Genomic DNA, 20,297 nt, shown 5'->3' with positions numbered 1-20,297 from the left:
AAGGGGGCTCCTTGCCACATAGGACCCTGCTGAATTTTGTTCTCTGGGACAAAAATCATCAAGGAGGGCTGCATGATGTTTGCCCAAAGTTTATTTTATAAGAAAAACTTTTTTGGTTAAAAAAAAGAAAGGAATAAAGGTATGAAAGGGACTGAGGCCTGGGAGCAGCATGGTGAGCCCAGCAGGGAAGAGGCCTGGTAGTGGACACTCCTGTACTTCTCTAAAGCCTGGGGACCTGCTTGAGGAGGGAAAGCAGGACCCTCAGGCAGGGGGAGACGAGCTGTCCTCAGTGACTGGTGAGCACTGTAACCTGACCCAGGGTTCAGAGAGTAGTGGGTAAGGGGCCTAAAGGCTGTAACCCAGTTGTGAGAGTGCCTTTGCTGAGCCCATCAAGACCTCCAGGACCTCAGTGCAAGGGAAGAAGGAAAAAGAGAAAAAAAGGTGGCAGAAAGAGAAAGACAGAATTGGTGTTTGGGAGTTCTGGGCAGCCCATGTCACAGCCCCTGCAAGCTGATGGTACTGAGCATGGGCCTGTGAAGCATGGGCCCCATCACATGGTGCTGACATAATCTGCAAAGGCCTGGGATGAGTCCCACGAATCGCTAACCACGTGACAAGTGGCCCGGAGCCGCCGAATGGCTTCCCTGGCTGTGACTGCATCCTGGTCCAGCCAATTCTGGAAGAGACGCAGGTGACCAAAGGCTCCACGGCCCCAGCGCTCCAGCCGCTTGGCGAACTCCAGAAGACCATCTGGCTTGATGCAGTTGGAACTGGTAGGGGTGAGATGGATTAGACACCCAGGAAACAATCCCTAGCCTATATCTCTGCAGCTCTATCCCTTGACCCCTCCTCCTTCCCATGTACCTGATGTCCAGCTGACACAGAGAGGAGGATGAATCCTCTGAGAAAACATCTGCCAGGGCCAGCAGGCCAGCATTCCCTGGGGAAAAGGGGAGAAATGTCTAATCACCCAAGAACAGGGAACAAGGGTGTCCCAACCCATTTCTGGTGGGGAGAAGCCCAGCCTCCGAAAGCCCCAGCACACAACTATATTCCAACCTCCACATTCCCAGCGGAGAGGCCTATGCCTTCCTCCACTGAGTTTCGAGGTCAAAGGACTGGCTCCTTTACCCCTGTCCCTTCCCAGGGCCCTGCCCCCACCCAGGCGGTTCCCTGGCAGCCGGAGGCCCTTCAGTGTGGAGTTGCCCTTCATAGCAGCAACCATCTCAGGCAGAAACTGGGCTGGGCGCTTCTCAAACAGACGGCAGAAGGAGAAGGTAATCTCTGTCAAGAGAAATTAGAATAAATTCTGATGGCTAACATTAGGACTTAGTGCTGCCCCTCCTGCCCCAGCTGGCCTTAGCAAGGGGTGTAGACATTTTATAGAGGCCCAGGAAGAGAAAGGAATTTGTCTAAGATGCCAAGCAAGACTGGAACTAAATCAGATATAATTAAGAGACTGAGCCCAGAGGTTCACTGTAGGGAGGTTTTCTGTGTGGACAGTTCTACATTCACTTCTTTTCCCTGTATCCATTGCCTGCCCTCTATGCAGGGGTAGGGATTACGGGCAAGTCTATGAGGGGAGCCTGATACAGCATATCTATCCTTCCCCACCACCAGTGCTTCTGTCAGCCACTGAAAGAAAAACTTGAGTAATTATCCCATGTTTAGTACAGGAGTTGAGTTTGGGACCTTTTAGAAGGAAGATCATGCCAGTTCTATAACCATTTTATAGTTGAGGACATAAGCCAAGAAAAGAACAGTGGCACAGTGAGGACCCAGTAGTGCCCTAGGTTATGATGAATTTACCTTGAAGAGTCAGATTCTGTAGCAAAAAGAGCACCTCGCTCTGACAGTCAGCCAGATTCATGTCGTGGAAGCTCAGCCTCTTCAGGGCTAGGTTGTACTCTGCATGGGGGCAGAGGCCACAGGCCTTAGCTTTCCCAAAGAATAACAGGGTTTCCTACCCTCCCCTTTACCATTCTAGCTGGGTCCTACCTTTGAGTGTCTGTAACACAAGCCCAAAATCTTGGGGAGAGGCAAAGGTAGCACTATCCAGAGACAGCTGCTGCAGAGAACCTGAGGCCTTCAGTACAGAGCAGAGCAGTGGGGCTGGTTGGGCTCCCCGTGGAAATCCCATCTCCAGCTGTTCCAGGCAGTTTTCTGGATGTGATAGGGAGAAAAGATTCCAGCAGGCCATCTCCTACTCTCATAGCAGGTCCAATCCTGTCTTTTAGACATTCACTGAAAAATCTTGTTTATCTACTTGTCACTGAGTGCCTGCCACACACTAGGTGCTCTGCTAGGTTCTGAGAAGAGCACTAGATTTAGTCCTTGTCCTTCTGGTGCTTTTAGTCCAGGAAGACTAGACTATTCAGACAAACAAATATGAGTGTCCAGAGTGGTGAGATAGGAAACACAGGATCCAAGGGGACATACAGAAGGGGTCTTAGACCCCTTTTCTGGAGACTCATCTGCCATGTTCACTTTCTGTTGGGCTTGTAGTGGTCTGGGCCCTGTCCAGCCCATGGTCATCTTTAAGAACAGCAGGCTCTAATGAAGGAATGGATTTCAGATAAGCCAGGAGTGAATGTTGCGAGGCCTGGACTGGGTCTTCCCACCTTTTCTACACAAATACATCTGCACATTTGTGTGAACACATGCACACACACGCGCACGCAGTGCTTCACCTGGTATCTCCTCATCCCCAATTATGTGGCTAGGGGGCCCTGCGTTCCCTGGCACGGCAGGGTTGTCCCTCTGGCTGGGGTGGTCAACACGAATAGAGAGGACCCGCAGCAGGGGCAGGGCTCGCACAATGGCACGTGTCAGCTCCAGGATGGGCAGTGGTGAGAACAGATCACTGAGATGCAGGGCACGGAGGCGGCATCCAGCCTGGCCTGACAGGGCCCGCAGACTGTCCAGCAGGCGGAAGATGTTAGAGCCCAGGCCTATGGCAGGAAAGAGGTTAGGTCAGTCATGTGGGAGTGTCAGCAGGAATAACATTCAGAGACCACTCGATATTTCTGTTGATGACTACCAATTCTCTTGAGCTTTGGATCAGGATTATTTAAAATCCTTTGTTTCAACTATTCACCCATTGTCTTTTTTCCTCAGGTAACCAGCAAACTGATGTCTACTGTACTGGGCCATGCCCTCAAGTTCAGTCAGGGCAGTCACAAAATAGAAGGATGTGGTGGGGGATATTGTGCTGCCAGCTGAATGATGGGCCCAAAGGGCAGCAGAAGTCTCTGGGCTTTTCTTATAGGTCATGTGGAACATTTGAAATCTAAGCAGGGGAGTGGCAATGACTCAATAGGGAAGACTTTAAAGGATAATTAGGTGGGAATAGAGAAGAAAAGGTTCCAGAAGGGATCTTGGACCCTAATCTCCCCCTTGGAGTGAGAATCATCCCCTGCTGATGCATTCCTTCAACTAAACCTTACCCAGCACCTAGAAAATGCATTTTTTTTTTGTTTTTTTACTAGACAGTAGACAGCAACAGATCTTGCTAATGCCTATGTAGCCTGATTAACAACAAAAATATGTGTGAGGGTAATTGGAGAAGCGAAGTATTGTAGAAGCACAAAGGATGGGTACTTAGCACCCAGTCTGGGTTCTCACAGTAGAAAGTTCAGTTGAGTTTTAAAGAATACAAGAACTCAGCATATATAAAGGCCTGAAGGAGGAAGAGTGGCAGGTTCCAAGAACTGAAAATATTCAGTGTGGCTGGTGTGTAAAGTACATGGGGAAGGTGTCCAAGATACCACTATGAAGGTAAGCAGGAGTGAGAACACAAATGAACTGTAGTAAGTATGGTGACAGGAAACCATTGAAGGGATTTTAAATGAATGACCTTTTCATTAAAAAAAAAAAAAAACCTTGGGCTGCAGTGTAGATAGTGAATTGCATGGGGAGTATGAAGTCAGGAGGAGCTGTTGTTGAAATGATGAATCTAGGTGAGAAGTAATGGTGGCTCAAATTAAGGATGTGGAAATAGAGAAATAAGTGTATTTGAGACTGCAAAAGAAAAAACCCAGCTTTCTTTTGGGCGGCTGAGTCAGATGTGAGGTCATGGACAGGACAGGAGGAGGATCACGTGGAGGGGAGAAGATGCATTCAGGTTGCAGGGCGTGTGGATGATGAAGTGATATCTAGTAGTTGGCTGGCTCAGTGGTTCTGGAATTTAGAAAGATCTGAGCCAGTGTCATAGATTGGGGAGTCTTCAGCATAGCTGGCCTTTCAAACTGCGAGAATGGACAGAACTGTTCAGGAAGCATGTATAAAGTGGCAGAGCTCTGAAGAACTCTGAACGTTAAGAGATAATGTCCAGAGAGGGAGAAGAGAAAAACAGATTTTGAGGTAGTGGAAATGAGTATTTGATGAAGACTACTTCATAGCAGCAAATCCTGCCAAAAATTATAAGAGGAGGACTAAAATGTATGTGTTGGACTTAGCAACAGGGAAGACCTTGGAGAAGGAGGGTAGCACTAAGGAGTGGTGAAAACCTTGGATCCTGGAATCAGGTTGCCTGGATTTGGATCCTGGCTCTACAAGTTATTAGCGAGGTTATCCTAGGCAAACCACTTGATCTCATAGGGTTGTTGTAAGGATTCAATTCATATAATAATACTTAAGTTATGCCAGATACATACTAAGCAATATATAAAAGTTCTTACTACTAAGGCATTTGAAAAATAAGCTTTCCTAAGAAGGTATGGATCCAGAGCACAGGTTAAAGAGTTAGCCTTAGATAGGATGGCCATCTCCCATTGTGAAGGAGGAAAGGATGAATGCAGATGTAGGAGAGTTTATAGGTTGGTTAAAAATAAGTTGAAGTTCAGGTGTGATGGCTTCTATTTTCTCTGAAGTAGGAGGTGAAGTTATCTGCTAAGAAAGGAAAAGGGAGGATATGGATAGTAGCAGGAATGGGAGTTAATGTTACAAATACAGGATCCATATAAGGATGATGACTGAATGTACAGTAGTAGCACCAGTCTGCACAGTTGTGTGATTTTCTCCATCAGTGCTCAGCAACTTAAGTAGATTGATGGATTTACCCGGAGGTGAAGTTTGGCTAGCTGGGCACAGCCAGGTGGTAAAGAACTGAGGACTGCTTTGCAGGTTGCTGGTCTGATAAAAACGTGGTCTACACCTTGTCTATATGGCTGCTTTGATAGGAGTGGTGGGACCCAACCTTAGCCCTGGCTGGGCCTGCATACACTATACTGTTCCCACCTGCCTGTAGATTGTCTACCATATCTAAAATGTACCCATTCTTAAGGTTCTCACTGCTTCTCAGGAACCCCTGCTTCCAAATCTAAATCAAGCCTATAGACCTCATGGTCTTCCCTAACACTAAGTCTGCCACTGCTTCGTGTGTGTGTGTGTGTGTGTGTGTGTGTGTGTGTGTGTGCGCGCGCGCGCGCGCGTGCCCGCCCTCTGCCCCGCTCTGAGGCAGGCAGGGCTGCATCTCCGGCTCCTTGATGGCATTCCCTATTCCCCTCCACAGGATTGGGCACACAGCTGGTGCTGCTGTGAGACCCATCTCTGCCCCTGCAGGGCACTCACCATTATAGGAGAGTGTGAGGCTCTCCAGAGACACCCAGGAACTCAGCAGGTGGCACAGTGTCAGAGCCGCCTCTGTGGAGAGCGGAACTGTGAAGAGCTCCAAGGTGGAAATGCTTCGGAATCTCTGGGAGGCCTCCAGTGCTGGAAGCCCCAGGCAGCTGGGATCTGATCCATCCAAAGCTCCACAAGCCACTTCCCCGATCTCCATCTCTTCCCCATCCTCCTTCTCACCAGCCACAATGAAAACAAAGTCATACAGGTCTTCAGACTCCGCACCAGACCCCTGACGGGTGCGAGCACCCTTCTTCCCTGCAGCTCGCTTAAAACGCTTTAGGGGCTTAGGCTGTGGGGCTGAACTAGCTGGAGCCCGTTTGGATGAGGATGTGGAAGAGGAGGCAGAGGCAGAGGAGGTGGTGGCTGGAGCAGAGGGTGGCCGCTTGGTGCCAGGAGCCTCATAGGAGGTTGCCGGAGGGTGCAGATCCCTCTTAGGGTCTGTCCCACCTGCTATCAGGCTCTCCTGTGTGCTCCGGCGTGTTACCCGGGTAGCAGGTGCAGCTCTGGCCGTCTGCTTGGCTTCACTCTTCCTCCGGGAGGCCATCAGGGCTGCGGCACATCGCTCAGCAGCATCCCTGCGAGGCCGGCGCGAGCCCAGCAGGAGGGACCCTTCATCTCGTGATGGGGCCCGGCCTCGGGAGGCCTCTCCACAGAGGCGGCATGGTGGACCACCAGGGCCTGGCTGCCAGAAGCCAGCACTCATGGTGAGGATGAGGATGAAAAGGGCTGACTCAGGCACAGGCCAGGAGTACAGCGACACCTGGCTGACAGCCCCATGGTGAATAAGCTGATGCAACAGCTGCCGAAGTGACTGCTGGGCAGCCACATCAGAGAACAGCAGGTGGCGGAACTTGAGGGTGTGCAGGGAACTGGCCAGGGTCTCCAGAACCCTGCGGTTGGGCTCAGCCACCAGCTCAGTCGCACCCTGCAGCATATTGCAGATGGTCAGCTGCCGGACATGGCGGGAGCTATGCAGAAGAGGTGAGAAGCGCTGGTCACAGAGACGCCTGTCAGAAGATACATCAATGGTCCCACGTAGAACATGGGAAAAAAAGGCCTCCATAAACTTGGCTCGCCAACAGGTCACACTCTGAAAGCAGAGAACATGCCAGACAGCTGTGATACTGAGGCCTACCCACTGAATCCTCATCCCAGGTTCCTCCATTCCAATAGCTGTGATACTAAGGACGATCCATTGAACCATCAACATCCCAGGTTCCTCCGTTCCAATAGCTACTTGATGAATCAGGCAACATTCTAAGTTGATACAAATTCATTTAATCTTCACATCTTTGAGGTATATATTACTATTACCCCCATTTTACAGGTAGGAAAACAAGGCACAAAAGTTGTTACTCCCTGTGGTTACCCAGGTAAATGGTAGAATCAAGATTTGAACTGCGAATATGTGGTTCCAGAGATGATTTTGTTAGAGTGCCTGCCATCCAAGTGAAACATTCACTCCTGTGGTTTCTTCCGTGTTTGTTTCTATAACCTGATCCAACTTTCCATTCTTACCACTACCACCTTTGTTCAGACCCTTATCACCTCACACCTGACCACCAGCTTCCTGATTGCTCCCCCACCTCATTTTCTCCTCAAACCTTTATACACAAGTCCACTGGATTCATCTTTGTAAAACATGTCTGACTACATTCTGCTTTAAAACCTTCACAATCTCCACTGCTGAGGGTTAATCTGAAGTTCCTCAGCCTGGCAGGGAGAGCCCTGTACAATAAGGCCTCTGTCTATCTGAGAAGATTTATCTCCTACATCTTGCTCATGTGAATGCTTTGTTCTGGACAAACTGATCACCATATTGACCCAAATCCGCCTTCTATGTCCTTTTCCTACAGAAATTTCCTGCCAGAAATGCTCTTCATTGCCAGACCAAATAGGCTTCCTGAGAGGACCTACTAACATTTCACTTTTTTTTTTAAATAAATTTTTAAATGTTTAATTTTTGAGAGAGAGAGAAGGAGACAGAATCCAAAGCAGGCTCCAGGCTTGAGCTGTCAGCAGAGCCTAATGCAGGGCTTGAACCCATGGACTGCGAGATCATGACCTGAGACGAAGTCGAATGCTTAACCAACTGAACCACCCAGGAGCCCCAACATTTCACTCTTGTTGAGGCTATTTCTCTCAGTGTTCTCTTGTGCCCCTTTTACCCCTCCCCCTGCCTCTCTTGTGGGACTCTCCTGATACTCTGACTACTCAGGTCATAGACATTGGTAAACCTGTCTCATGTTGTCTCAACATGTTGTCACATGTTTTATCCTAACCAGATGAGAGATTCCTGGAGATCAAGGTCCAAATCTTAGATTTGGTTTCTCCAAAGCAATAGTTACTGGCTTTGATGCACATAAAATTTTATCAGACTATTCTGGTACATTTAGACCTCTGAATGCAAGCGTTTCTCAACCTTTGGTGCACATCAAGATTTACTACGGAGCTTTTGTTTCTCCAAAATTCATGTCAGCTACCCAGATAGTGATTCTCTTACGTTATATCTGTGGTTAGGCCTGTGAAAAACATTTTAATATTTATTTTTGAGAGGGAGGGAGGGAGGGAGGGAGACACAGAATCCAAAGCAGGTTCCAGGCTCTGAGTTGTCATTACAGAGCCTGATGCAGGGCTCAAACTCACAAATCACAAGATCATGACCTGAGCTGAAGTCAGATGCTTAGTCAACTGAGCCACCAAGGCCTGTGCATCTTTATTTTTTAGACCTCCCCCAAATTATTCTGATATATATCAAAGGTTAGCAATTACTGCTACCTTCCCTTCCTACCCCCAAAGGACACATAGCCTTCCTTAAGTCTTCATTCCTAAAGTGCAATAGAAAGTCTACTGACTTTGATACAGTTATTATCTCTGCCACTATACTCTGGACCTCTTGAATCTCTTCATCTGTAAAAGGTGGGTAATATCACTTGCTTCACAGGTTTGTGAAGCTCAAATGAGATCAAGGAAAAGCACTTTGTAAACTGTAAAATACAAAATGTGACTTCTGTTACTGCTAATGATAATAACCCAGTTGGGGAATGTGAAATGAACTTGATGGAGGCAAAGCCTGTTAAGCAGGGTGCTTATTCAGCCTGAAGCAAAGGTAGTAAGGGCCTGAGGTTCCCCAAGACTAACATGCACCTCTCTTTGGTACTTGCCCTGCCTCCATGGATTCGCTCATTCCACAGTGACCCTCAAACTTCTGAGGTTCTTGGCAGGAGTTGAGCCCCAATTCTTAGGCAAAAGTGTCATTCCCTTTGCCCTGGCCATTCCCTATGATACTGCCTGCAGTGGTAATAATTGGGAATGATGTCTTTGAGCTAACTGCATGTCACAAGGGGGAAGGACTTCTCTCACCAGCAACAATGTGGGGGCATTATGGGACCAGGAAAAAATACCTGGCAAACAAATCTCCACTCAGCCTGGAATAGAAGCAGAGCGGGTTATTCCTGAATCCTACCTCACTCTGACACTTTCCTACACATTTGCTGGCTCAGGCTCATAGCCTTGGAAAACACCTGCAGGTAACCTAGCAAGGCTTCAACTTCACAAGTGAGACAGTCTCACTGGGTTATCATTAGCAGTAACAGAAGTCACATTTTGTATTTTACAGTTTACAGCCTAAACTATGGACAAAGATATGAGCCAAGATATTGTGGCTGTTTCTGACCATGAAGCACGTGGAATATGTAGTTTTGATAACTAAATAGTGTTCCCCCCCCCCCCCCCCCCCGCCACACACACACATTTTATTGGTTGACAGAGACAATGGGAGAGAATATTTGAAACTGGAATACCCCAGACATGGTGACTGCTGTGAGAAGAGCATGACATAGTGAATAGGAGCAGGTGCTCTAGAGCCAAACTGCCTCAACTTGAATCCTGGGTCTGCCATTCACTAACTATAACCTCAGACAAGGAACTTCACCTCTTTCTGACTCAGTTTCATCATCTATAAAGTGAGGAAGATAACTAAACCTACCTACATCATAGAGTTGTGAGGATTAGATGAGAAAAGTTAGTTATGACAATTTTCTCAATTAATTATAAGCAGACAGCAGTTCACTGCATTTTATTCCATCACCACCTTTTAGAAGAATCTACCAAAATTTCAGAGCTGAGGGGTGCCTGGGTGGCTCAGTCGGTTAAGCATCTGACTTCAGCTCAGGTCACTATCTCGCAGTTCGTGGTTTCAAGCCCAGAGTCAGGCTCTGTGCTGACAGCTCAGAACCTGGAGCCTGCTTTGGATTCTGTGTCTCCCTCTCTCTCTGCCCTTCCCCTGTTCACTTTCTGTCTCTCTCTCAAAAATAAACATTAAAAAATTTTAGTTTTAGTTTCAAAGCTGAAAAATAGCTAAGAGATCTAGTTCAAGCCATTCATTTTGTGGACTTGTAGACTATCACTGAGGGAATGCAAAATGCTTTAAACGCATTCTTTTGGCAGTGCCTGGGTGGCTCAGTTGGTTAAGTTTCTGACACTTGATTACAGCTCAGGTCATGATCTCAAGGTTGTAGGATTGAGTGCTGCACTGGGTTTTGTGCCGGGCATGGAGCCTGCTTAAGATTCTCTCTCCCTCTCCCTCTGCCCTCTTCCCCCACTGCTTGAGAGCATGTGCACACAGCCTATCAAAAAAATAAAATCAGGGCACCTGACTGTTTCAGTAGGTTAAGCATGGGATTCTTGATTATGGCTCAGGTCGTGATCACATGGTCCATGAGTTTGAGCCCTGCATTGGGCTCTGTGCTGGTGGTATGGAGCCTGCTTGGGATTCTCTCTCTCCCTCTCTCTGCACCTCACCTGCTCATGTTGTCTTTTTCAAAATGAGTAAACTCAAAAAAAAATTTAGGAAAGATTTAAACACATTCTTCTGGGGGCACTTAGGTGGCTCAGTCAAGATTAAGTGATAGACTTTTGGTTTCAGCTCAGGTCATGATCTCACAGTTTATGAATTTGATCCTCACACCGTTAGTGCAGAGCCTGCTTCAGATTCTCTGTGTCTCAAAAATAAACATTTATTTCCGGCAAGAGTAGGGGAAATAAGGCACCACCAAAGAGGTAAACGATATTTGCCTACCAACACAATCTTTGGCCCATTACAGGCTGGTGGCTCAGGCACTGGTTGAGGAGGAAGTGTGTATACAAACTAGGGAAGGCTAAATCTTTTCTTGTACTAAACAGAGCCAGTAAATGTTCACAAACTATTGTCCACTATTTTTCTGATAACAGAAATACTGTTTGTGGAAAGATAAAGAAACAAAATCTGTAAACCAACTCTTGGGAGTGTATATGTAAATATGAACAGCTATAATTGTTTTTACAACATTGAGACAATTTTGAACATTTTCAAATTCTGGGCTTTTTAAACATCATACCACTGTGTCATTACATTTTTACCACCATGTATTTAAATGTTCTTAGAATATGACTTTATTAATATTTTGAAAATATTGATGTATTATATTCAATAGTTCCTGCATTATTGAATAAATTATTTCTAGTTTTTGATATTAAGTTGCTGTAATGAACATCTTGAAATAAATCTTCATGAGTAACTCAATTTTCATGTACTATAAATTTTATGTAGTCTAAGAATTAATATTTAAAGACTTGACAATTATCACCAGATTGCCCATCAAGACAGTTATGTAGCATTTTTGCTCCCACCAATACCATATTAAAATGCCAAGTTTCACCCAACCCTGGAATTACCTTTTTAAAACAAACCAAAACAAGGCTTCACTAATTTAATAGTTATAAGTTTATTTCCCCATTTTTTATTATTGAGATTGAATATTTTTCACTTTATTGGAATAAAGTATATTGGAATTTTGTATATTTTGTGACTTGTCCCAATCTTTATGTATTCTACTAGAATATATTGTCTTTGTCTTATTCTCTGAATCCTCTTGTTTTAAAATAGTTGCAAACGTTCTTTCTTAGTTTATGTACCTTTTAAATTGTGTTTATTGTATTGGCATTGTATATGGCCAAATATGTCCATACTTTCTTTTTTGGTTCTGCCCATTTAATAATTAACACTCTCCATCCTGAGATTAGATAACCAGTCACCTTTATTCTTTTTTTAGTTGTTTTCTGCTTTAACTTTTTACAACTTAATTTTTAATCCATATAGAAATTATTTGAGTATATTGTAAAACGAGGCTCTAACTTGATTTTTTCCAAATAGTTAACAAGTGACTAGAGAATCACTTACCAAATAATCCTTCATTTCCCCATTGCTTTGTCTCCAGACTATCAGAGCTCTTAATACACACACACACACACACACACACACACACAAAGTACTACACAATTTGAAATTCTGTTTCTTTATAAGCAATCAGGGATTATTTCTATCGTGTTCATTGCTGTATGCTTAGAACCTAGTATAGTGCCTAGAATTGAGCAGGTACTCATTAAGTGTTTCTGAATTATGAAGTTAAGTGACTGTCACGCAAAACTGGGAAACAAAAGAAGGCACCCTTTGGAATAGATATGATCCAAGTCAGGACCTCTGTCTAGGTGACTGTTAGGCCACCAAGCCTGGGGTTTCCTTAATGTTTTGAAATGCTCTGAGACAAGAATAGATAACAAACATACATTCTTTACCAGAAAGCTTGAGATAATGTTGGGAAAAAAAGCTTATTCTAAGTGAAAGATACTACAATCTCCATCAACTACTAGTCAACCATACTGCTTGGGAAACACTAGGCCACAGTGAATCTCATGCTTCTTTAAAAGTTTCAGGAAGCTGTTACTGTTTTCTAATCTTGCATCTATTTCTCCTCATAAAGCCTAATTCATGTACATAGTACCTGAAGATTTTGTTGGGCCTTAGCATTATCCCACTGAACTTCAGGAGTTGCATCCAGATCTGGAAGTAGAAAAGCTGAAGGATATGGAGCTGAATGTTACTGAACCCAGTGCATCCCCAGAAATTAAATCTCCAATTTCTGATAAGAACTTGTTTTCTTGGGGCTCCTGGGTGGCTCAGTTAGTTAAGCGTCCAACTTCGGCTTAGGTCATGATCTTGTGGTTCATGGGTTCGAGCCCCACGTCGGGCTCTGTGCTGGCAGCTCAGAGCCTGGAGCCTGTTTCAGATTCTGTCTCCCTCTCTCTCTGCCCCTCCCCCACTCATGCTCTGTCTCTCTGTCTCAAAAATAAATTATAAAAAAAATTTTTTTAAAAAGAGCTTGTTTTCTTATTACTTGGCCCCACCCACCATAAAGCCCAATTGAAATACTACTTCCCAAGAAAGACTTTCATGTTCCTTTCTCCTTCAACCTTCCTGTACAATCACACTTATCCTACCATGCATAATTGTTTGCAGATGTCCTTGCTAAATGTGAAGTTCCTTAAGATTAGGGACTGTGTCTATACTTCCAGTATTTAACATAAGACCTGGCATGTGGGAAGTTTTAGTAAATGTTTATTGAACTCAATTTGTCCTGTCACCTGGTTATGGAGCAACAAAAGAAATTCTGCTTTAAAGAGAAATCCAGTGAGTTATACCTGAACCCATGTGTAAAAGAAATGCAGGGCTAAAAGGAGCCCTAAAAGTTATCATGTCCAACCTCTCTTACAATGCTGAATTTCTTCTACAATACCCTTGTGTCAGGTAGTTATCGAGACTCTATTTGAACACTTAGTGATGGGAAACGTATTACCTCTGGAATTAGCTTGTTTCATCACCAGTAAGCTCAGGGCTTAAAAATTCTATAATCAGTTTGGCAAAAATTTATCCACCTTTACCTTCTGCCAGGACAAGTCTATTAATTACTCTTTTGTCACAATCATTCAAATATTTCAAGACAGTTCATGTTCCCCAGGTCTTCTCTTTTTCAGGAAAAACATCTCCAGTGTTCCAAGTGTGACTCACATGATGTGGCCTTGACTTCTTTCTCCATACTCCAGGGGTAGCCTGACCACTGCAAAGCCAGGCAGGTCTATCATCCCCCTTGTCCTTCAGCATATGTTATAGTTACATTAATTCACACAGCTCAGGGTATAGTCATTATATGAGTGGCTTTAGCACACTGCTGACCAACCCCACCTTAATCTTTTTTATATAAGTTGCTGCTAAACCAGACCCCTCCACCTCTTGCACTGAGGTCATGCAGTTGAAATTTTTTAGACTCAAGTGAGGAACTGGGTTTATTCTGTTAAATTTAATCTTGTTAGGTTTGACCGTTGTTCCAGCCATGTCAAGACCTCTATGAAGCTGGGTTCTGCCATCCATCATGATCACTACCTCCTTCTGTTTTGTGTTACCTGCAAACATGGTGAGCAATCAAGCCAGTGACTAATCCCAAATGGAAAGAACCTTGTGACAAGCCATCAGAGCCCTCCTCCCAAATTCATTCTAACCCCGTGTCTGCACTTTACCAGCACCCAGCTTTTGTTTGTAAGCTATTCCTGCTTTCAGTGTGCAAAGTGAGGCCAGAGTTCTACCTAGTGCTAACTTACTTCCAAACTGGAAGGCCTTGTCTTCATCAGCTCATCCCATAGTCGGCGCCAGATGGCTTGAGTAGAGAGGCCTGTGGGGAGAAATATCACCTTTACTTCGCTGCTCTTTGGCCACCATGAGTGAAGTACATCAGCCTTTAATGTTACCCTTCTCTGGGTTCACAGGAGCAATATGGCAGACTAGTAAAGAGCCATAGCTCTAAAGACAGACTGCCTGGGTTTAAATCTCAGCAAACCACACTCTAGCTGTGCAGCTTTGGGCAAGTTTACTCAATTTTTCTGTACCTCAGTTTCCTTATCTGCAAAACATAGTTAATAATAGTTATTTCACAGAGCTGTTGAAAAGATTAAATGAGTTTCTCCAGATAAAGTGCCTAGGACAGTGCTTGGCACATCAAGATTCATTAGATAAACGTTAGCTATTAACAGATCTTTCCAATGGCTGGCTCGGGAGGCAGCAAAGTAATATAGAAAAACTAAGATTCAGAAGATCTGGGTTTTAGTCTGGTTTAGCTATTAACTGTGTATGCCTATGGTTTCACTTTTATTAGTATAATTGGGATCATTTATTTGCTTTGTGTTTCACTGGACACTGTCAGGAATCAGGTAAAAAAGCAGGTGTGAGGGTACTTTTTGAAAACTGTGAGTTCTACACAGGTATCAGGTGTAATATTTACCAGAACATCATGGTGCCTGCCTTATAATCAGTGACTCAGAAAGAGAGAGAAAGACACTCACCTTTCTTGAGGGCAGTTTCCTCAATCCTCTCCAAGTAATATATATTGAGCAGAGGTAAGATGCTTTGAAGTATTGGGCCTGGGAGAGCTACAAAAACCAAAACACAGAATTTATTTTTTTCTCCCAGGGTTCCAAGCATTATTTATCCTATTGGAAAGGAAAACAGAAGGACAGACTTCTCATCTGGCAAATGGAACCTCTAGAAGCTAACCTAAGTCTAATTCAAACTCTAATCCACTTATCTTCAGCCACCTAGTTAGCAGCTGGAATTCCAGGGGCATGCACATCTTCAAGGATAAGATAATAAAGGAAACTGATGGGGCGCCTGGGTGGCTTAGTCGGTTAAGCGTCCGACTTTCGCTTAGGTCATGATCTCGCGGTTCGTGGGTTCGAGCCCCGCGTCGGGCTCTGTGCTGACTGCCAGCTCAGAGCCTGGAGCCTATTTCAGAGTCTGTGTCTCCCTCTCTCTCTGACCCTCCCCTGCTCACGCTGTCTCTCTCTCTCTCTCTCCTAGAAATAAATAAAAATATTTTTAAAAAAAAGATAATAAAGGAAACTGATATACTCATTTAGGAGCTGGTCAGCTCACTCTGCCCAAGCATAATGAAACATTCTGCATTTAAAAGGTCCTTTTGAGGGGCACCAGGTTAGGCAACTGACTCCTAATTTCAGCAAGGGTCATGATCTCACAGTTTGTGGGTTCAAGTTCTGCATCGGGTTCTGTACTGGTGATCAGAGCCTGCTTGGGATTCTCTCTCTCTCTCTCTCTCTCTCTCTCTCTCTGCCCCTCCTCTGCTCTCTTTCACTCTCTCTCAAAATAAATAAATAAACTTAAAAAGAAAAAAAAGACACAAAAGGGTGCCTGGGTGGTTCAGTAGATTAAGTGTCCAACTCTTGATTTCAGTTCAGGTCATGATCTGGAGGTTTGTGAGTTCAAGCCCTGCCCTGCATTGGGCTCTGCACTGACAGTGTGGAGCTTGCTTGGGATTCTCTCTCTCCACCTCTCCCCCACTCTTACTTTCTCTAAATAAGTTTTTTTTCTTTTTTTTTTTTTTTTAATATTTTTATTTATTTCTAGGAGAGAGAGAGACAGAGTGAGCAGGGGAGGGTCAGAGAGACAGGGAGACACCGACTCTGAAATAGGCTCCAGGCTCTGAGCTGGCAGTCAGCACAGAGCCCGACGCGGGGCTCAAACCCACGAACCGTGAGATCATGACCTAAGCAAAAGTTGGAGCTTAACTGACTAAGCCACCCAGGCGCCCCAAATAAATAAACTTTCAAAAAAAGATAAAAATAGATAAAAAGTCCTACTGAATATATGTGATAAAAATGCCCAACATAATCTGGGCTGTAACTTCTCTAGCTCCCTGCTTTGCCTCCTATACTTTGGCCATACTAAAGTACTTTTTCATTTACTTAACATGTTACACGGTTTCCTGTCTCTGTGCCTTTGTCATCCTGCTCTCTACTAGGAATGTCCTTGCCATTTTCACCATATCAACTCCTCATCTTCCAAGTATTATGTGTCCTTTCTCAAGCTTTTGCTAAATTCCCTTCCCACTCTTCCAGGTTGGTGACTCCCATCCTTTTGGCCCCTACTATACTCTGAACTAGTACTTTTCTATGAACAATAGAAATAATTAGGCCCTGGGGCGCCTGGGTGGCTTAGTCGGTTAAGCGTCCGACTTTCGCTTGGGTCATGATCTCGCGGTTCGTGGGTTCTAGCCCCGCGTCGGGCTCTGTGCTGACTGCCAGCTCGGAGCCTGGAGCCTGTTTCAGTCTGTGACTCCCTCTCTCTCTGACCCTCCCCTGCTCACGCTGTCTCTCTCTCTCCTAGAAATAAATAAAAAAAAAAACATAAAAAAAAAAAAAAAAAGAAATAATTAGGCCCTAACTCTAAATTCAACATATCATAAGAACAAAACTTGGCTCTTGCTGATGTCTAGATCTCAGAGGCTTTATAATATTGTGGTTAAATGGTTTAGTCTCTAGAGTTGGGCAAAACTGAATGAAATTCTGATTCTATTACTTAGTTATGAATCCTTGGGCAAATTAACATCTTTAAGACTCAGTTTTCTAGGGGCGCCTGGGTGGCTTAGTCAGTTAAGCGTCTGACTTTCGCTTAGGTCATGATCTCATGGTTCGTGGGTTCGAGCCCCGCGTCGGGCTCTGTGCTGACTGCCAGCTCAGAGCCTGGAGCCTGTTTCAGTCTGTGACTCCCTCTCTCTCTGACCCTCCCCTGCTCACTCTCTCTCTCTAGAAATAAATAAAAAAAAAAAAATAGAAAAAGAAATAAATCTTTAAAAAAAAAAAAAAGACTCAGTTTTCTCAATTTTAAAACATAAGTAATAATAACTACCTCATAATATAGCTATAAAAATTAAAGAAGATCACATCTGTAATCTTTTTAAGACCATGTCTGGCCATAATAAGCTCACTAAACGTTGTCTATTATTATTCTTATCCTGTCAATACCATCTCCATCCTGCCAAGAACAGTTGAAGATCTTAGAGTGTACCATATCCCAGGGAAAATCTTTCAAAACTTCTAGTATCTCCCTTTATCTTTACTTGTGGAATAAATGAATCCTGACGACCACAAGTCTAGGATAATTCTTTGTACATAGTACTCAATGTACTGGCTGAATGAAAATATTAATTCTCTAAGCTATTACATTAATGTAGGTTCTCTATTGCATTCAAGTTCCATATCCTGGCATTCAAGGCATAACATACCTATTCTACTTGTTTCCTCACTGTATCCCTTCCTGCTGCCTCTACTCACTTTACCCTTCTCTCTCCCTACACAAAGGAACGCTAGTCCACTGCCTCCAAGAAGCCTTTCTTGGCTGTTGGCCCTTATTGAGACCTTCCTCCAAGCAGCACTTCTTCCCAGGCCTCTTACTTGGTCCTCCTAAGAGGCCTAACCTGATTCAGCTTTTTCTGTGTGACTGTTTACCTAGGCTAGGCCCATAGGTGCTCTTCTTCCTCTGTCCCTCCAATCTGCTCTGTTTAGCCATCCCCTCTCACAGCCAGGGAGATTCTCATCCCCTATTATCCACAAACTCCTCTCTTCCTTTCTCCATTTTTCTTAAGCCAGGCTTAAGAAGCCAGGCCTTGCTTCTTTCCAGCCTATACCTTTAATGCTTCCTCTTCCCAACTCGAGGCCTCTACACCCAGCCCTCTTCCCTCCTAGCCAAGTTTAGCATTCTAGAAGCTCCAGGCTGATACAGCCAATCCTCTCTCTGCCTTCTTCCACATTCCCAAGGCCTTTTCTGAGCCCCCTGCCCAGCTCCACTGAGACTTCACCTATTCCCCATGGGTCAGCCTGACCCTTCTCCTCTCAGCTGTTGGCACAGGGCCTCCACAACCCCTCCCCCGACCAGCTTGAGGACTGGGTCTTCCCCACTACAGGAAGACACTTGGGCCTCTTCAGGATCGGTGCCCCACCCCCACCTCACCAAGGGCCTTCCCACATCCCTGGGCCTTCTTTAACCACTCTCCACAGCCTTGGGCCTTATGCCTGGAGGCCCAATCCACCAAACTCCAGGGCCCTTTTCTTCACAGCCACCTCCTCAAAGTACAGCCCAAACCCGGAATCCCAGGACCTCAAGCCTTCACTTCTGACCTTACCAGGGCCTTCCTCCTGGCAAAGACACTACCACCACTCCCGAGGCCTTCTCGAGAACCCCACCCCCCATACCCCCTCAAGGCCGGGGGGCCTCCTCTCCTGCCACTCCCTCCCAGTTCCCTGGGCCCTAGGCCTGGTCCGGATCGCCTCATCCAGCTTCAGCCCCGGCCTCTGGACCCCACCCCCTCACACCACCAGTCTGTCAGGCCCAAGGCCTCCCTCATCCCCTGTGCGGCCCGGGCCTAGCCCTCACTCTGCTCTCTATCACTCTCACTATCAGTGCTCATCAGGCCCACCCGAGTTTGTCTCACCGGCTGCCAGGCTGGGGCCGGCGGGGCCCACCCCAGAGCCCGGCCTCCGCGTGCGCATCCGGCTGCGGGCCTCCTCTCCTGCGTTACCTGGCCCGCGCTGGGCCGCCCTACTCCCAGGCCCACCAGCCTGTCTCGTCGGCTTGCCCTCCCCGGCCCCTCAGCCCAGGCCCGCGGGCCGCCCGCCTTTGCCGCTCAGCCTGGGCACCCTCAGCCCGGGCCGGGCCGTCGGTCCCGGCTGCTTTCGGGCCCGGTGCCTCTTTTGGCTCCGACTCAGCCCAAGGCCTCCTAGCTGCGACGCGCCCCCTCCCAGCCGGGATCCCTGGGCCGTCGCCCCGCCTGGGGCCTCCCTGGCCCTTCCTGCCTGTCGGTCATTCGAGCCTCCCTAGATTGCTGACCCGCTCCGGCCTCCCTTCACCCGCTCGGGCCCTTCCTCCGTTCAGGCCAATCCGAGTGGCCTCCGGCGTTCCCTGCCCTGCCCGTCAGTCAGTCCCTGCGCTCAAGCAATTTGGCACCCGAGGCCCGGGTCGTCAGTGCGCTCCCCTCAGCCCTGGGTCGTCGGACAGGCCGCGGCGCCGCAAGCCTTCGGCCTCTTCCCCAGCCCCTCGCTCTCCAATCCGCTGGGCTGCCCTAGCCCATCAGCCTAGCCTCCGGTGTATTGGCACACCGGGTCTGTCAAGCAGACACCGGAGGCCCCGCGCATCAGTCAGGTTAGGTGGCCCGGGGCCTGGCCTCCTTGCCTTAGGCCGGGCCTCCCAACCTCGGCCCCCGCCCCCAAGCGGCAGGGCCATCCCTGCCCGTCGGTTCGGCATCCGAGACTCCCCACCCCGGCCCCGGCTCGAGCGTCAGTTCGGTGCCCACAGCTGGCCCGTCACTCCAGCCCCTGTCGTCCCGGCCCTGCCTGCTCGGCCCCAGACCGGGCCTCCTGGCCTCGCCCCCCGCGCCCCCCCAGCAAGGCCGCGGTGCAGGTCCACCTGCCGATTTGGTCCCTGCCTTTACTCTGCCCAGTCCGCTCAGTCACGGAATTCATGTTCCGACCCGACGGTGCGGCTTCCAGTGACGCGGGCTGGGCCTTGCCCCAGGCCTCCCGGCCTCGCCCCCCGCGCCCCCCGGCCGCTGGGCCGCCTCCGCTCGTTGCCAGAGGTAGCCCCTCACCCCGCGACTTACCCCACACCCCGCTCTCCAGAACCCCCATATGGGCGCTCACCGCCCGCCCGCACAGCTCGAACAGGGCGGGGGGAGCGCTGGGGCCCGAGGCCGAGCTCTTCGCTGGCGCCGCCTCCCGGGACGTGGCCTCCATGGTCGTTGCCGCCGCTACCTCACAGAACCAGCAACTCCGGGCGCGCCAGGCCTCGGGCGCCGCCATCTTGGGGAGGTGCGCGAGCCCGAGAGTGGCACCCGTGGACCGCCATCTTGAAAAGGTCAGCAGTTAGGACGGTTTCATCAGCGATGTGGGGAAGACTGAGAACTGCTCTAAAGGAACATCGAATAAATCCACATTTTTCCCAAGTCTCTTAGGAGCCA

General features: G+C 47.2%; 1 protein-coding gene across 2 annotated transcripts; it reads right to left on the bottom strand.

Annotated features, from left to right (window-relative positions):
• Positions 1–73: 73 nt before the first annotated feature.
• Positions 74–20,186, bottom strand: LRRC41 (leucine rich repeat containing 41). Of its 2 annotated transcripts, none has more exons than XM_039254769.1 (10): positions 19,941–20,186; positions 14,836–14,922; positions 14,098–14,168; positions 5,572–6,715; positions 2,691–2,951; positions 1,999–2,163; positions 1,810–1,908; positions 1,162–1,284; positions 865–940; positions 74–770 (listed from the first exon to the last, which is right to left on the bottom strand). In XM_039254769.1, the coding sequence occupies exons 1-10, from the start codon at positions 20,137–20,139 to the stop codon at positions 551–553; spliced, it is 2,445 nt and encodes an 814-aa protein (XP_039110700.1). In that variant the 5' UTR covers positions 20,140–20,186; the 3' UTR covers positions 74–550. The 2 variants fall into 2 exon arrangements, with proteins under 2 accessions (XP_039110700.1, XP_039110701.1); XM_039254770.1 differs by lacking the exon at positions 19,941–20,186 and adding an exon at positions 19,172–19,349.
• Between the last annotated feature and the right edge of the window lie 111 nt (positions 20,187–20,297).

Source organism: Hyaena hyaena, unplaced genomic scaffold (genome assembly GCF_003009895.1).
Source record: "Hyaena hyaena isolate Hyena2069 unplaced genomic scaffold, ASM300989v1 scaffold_503, whole genome shotgun sequence".
Lineage (NCBI taxonomy): Eukaryota > Metazoa > Chordata > Mammalia > Carnivora > Hyaenidae > Hyaena > Hyaena hyaena.
The sequence above is the reverse complement of the archived record's forward strand: the minus strand, read 5'-3'. Positions and strand labels throughout refer to the sequence as shown.

What these genes read in the sequence shown, in the direction of transcription:
- LRRC41 (XM_039254769.1), bottom strand. Translation starts at nt 20,139, where the DNA reads ATGGCGGCGCCCGAGGCCTGGCGCGCCCGGAGTTGCTGGTTCTGTGAG. An exon ending in TCTGGAGAGCGGGGTGTGGG is followed by an intron (nt 14,923 to 19,940) that starts GTAAGTCGCGGG and finishes TGGTTTTTGTAG; the next exon opens with CTCTCCCAGGCCCAATACTT. An exon ending in CAAGGCCTTCCAGTTTGGAA is followed by an intron (nt 6,716 to 14,097) that starts GTAAGTTAGCAC and finishes CTCTGCTTTCAG; the next exon opens with AGTGTGACCTGTTGGCGAGC.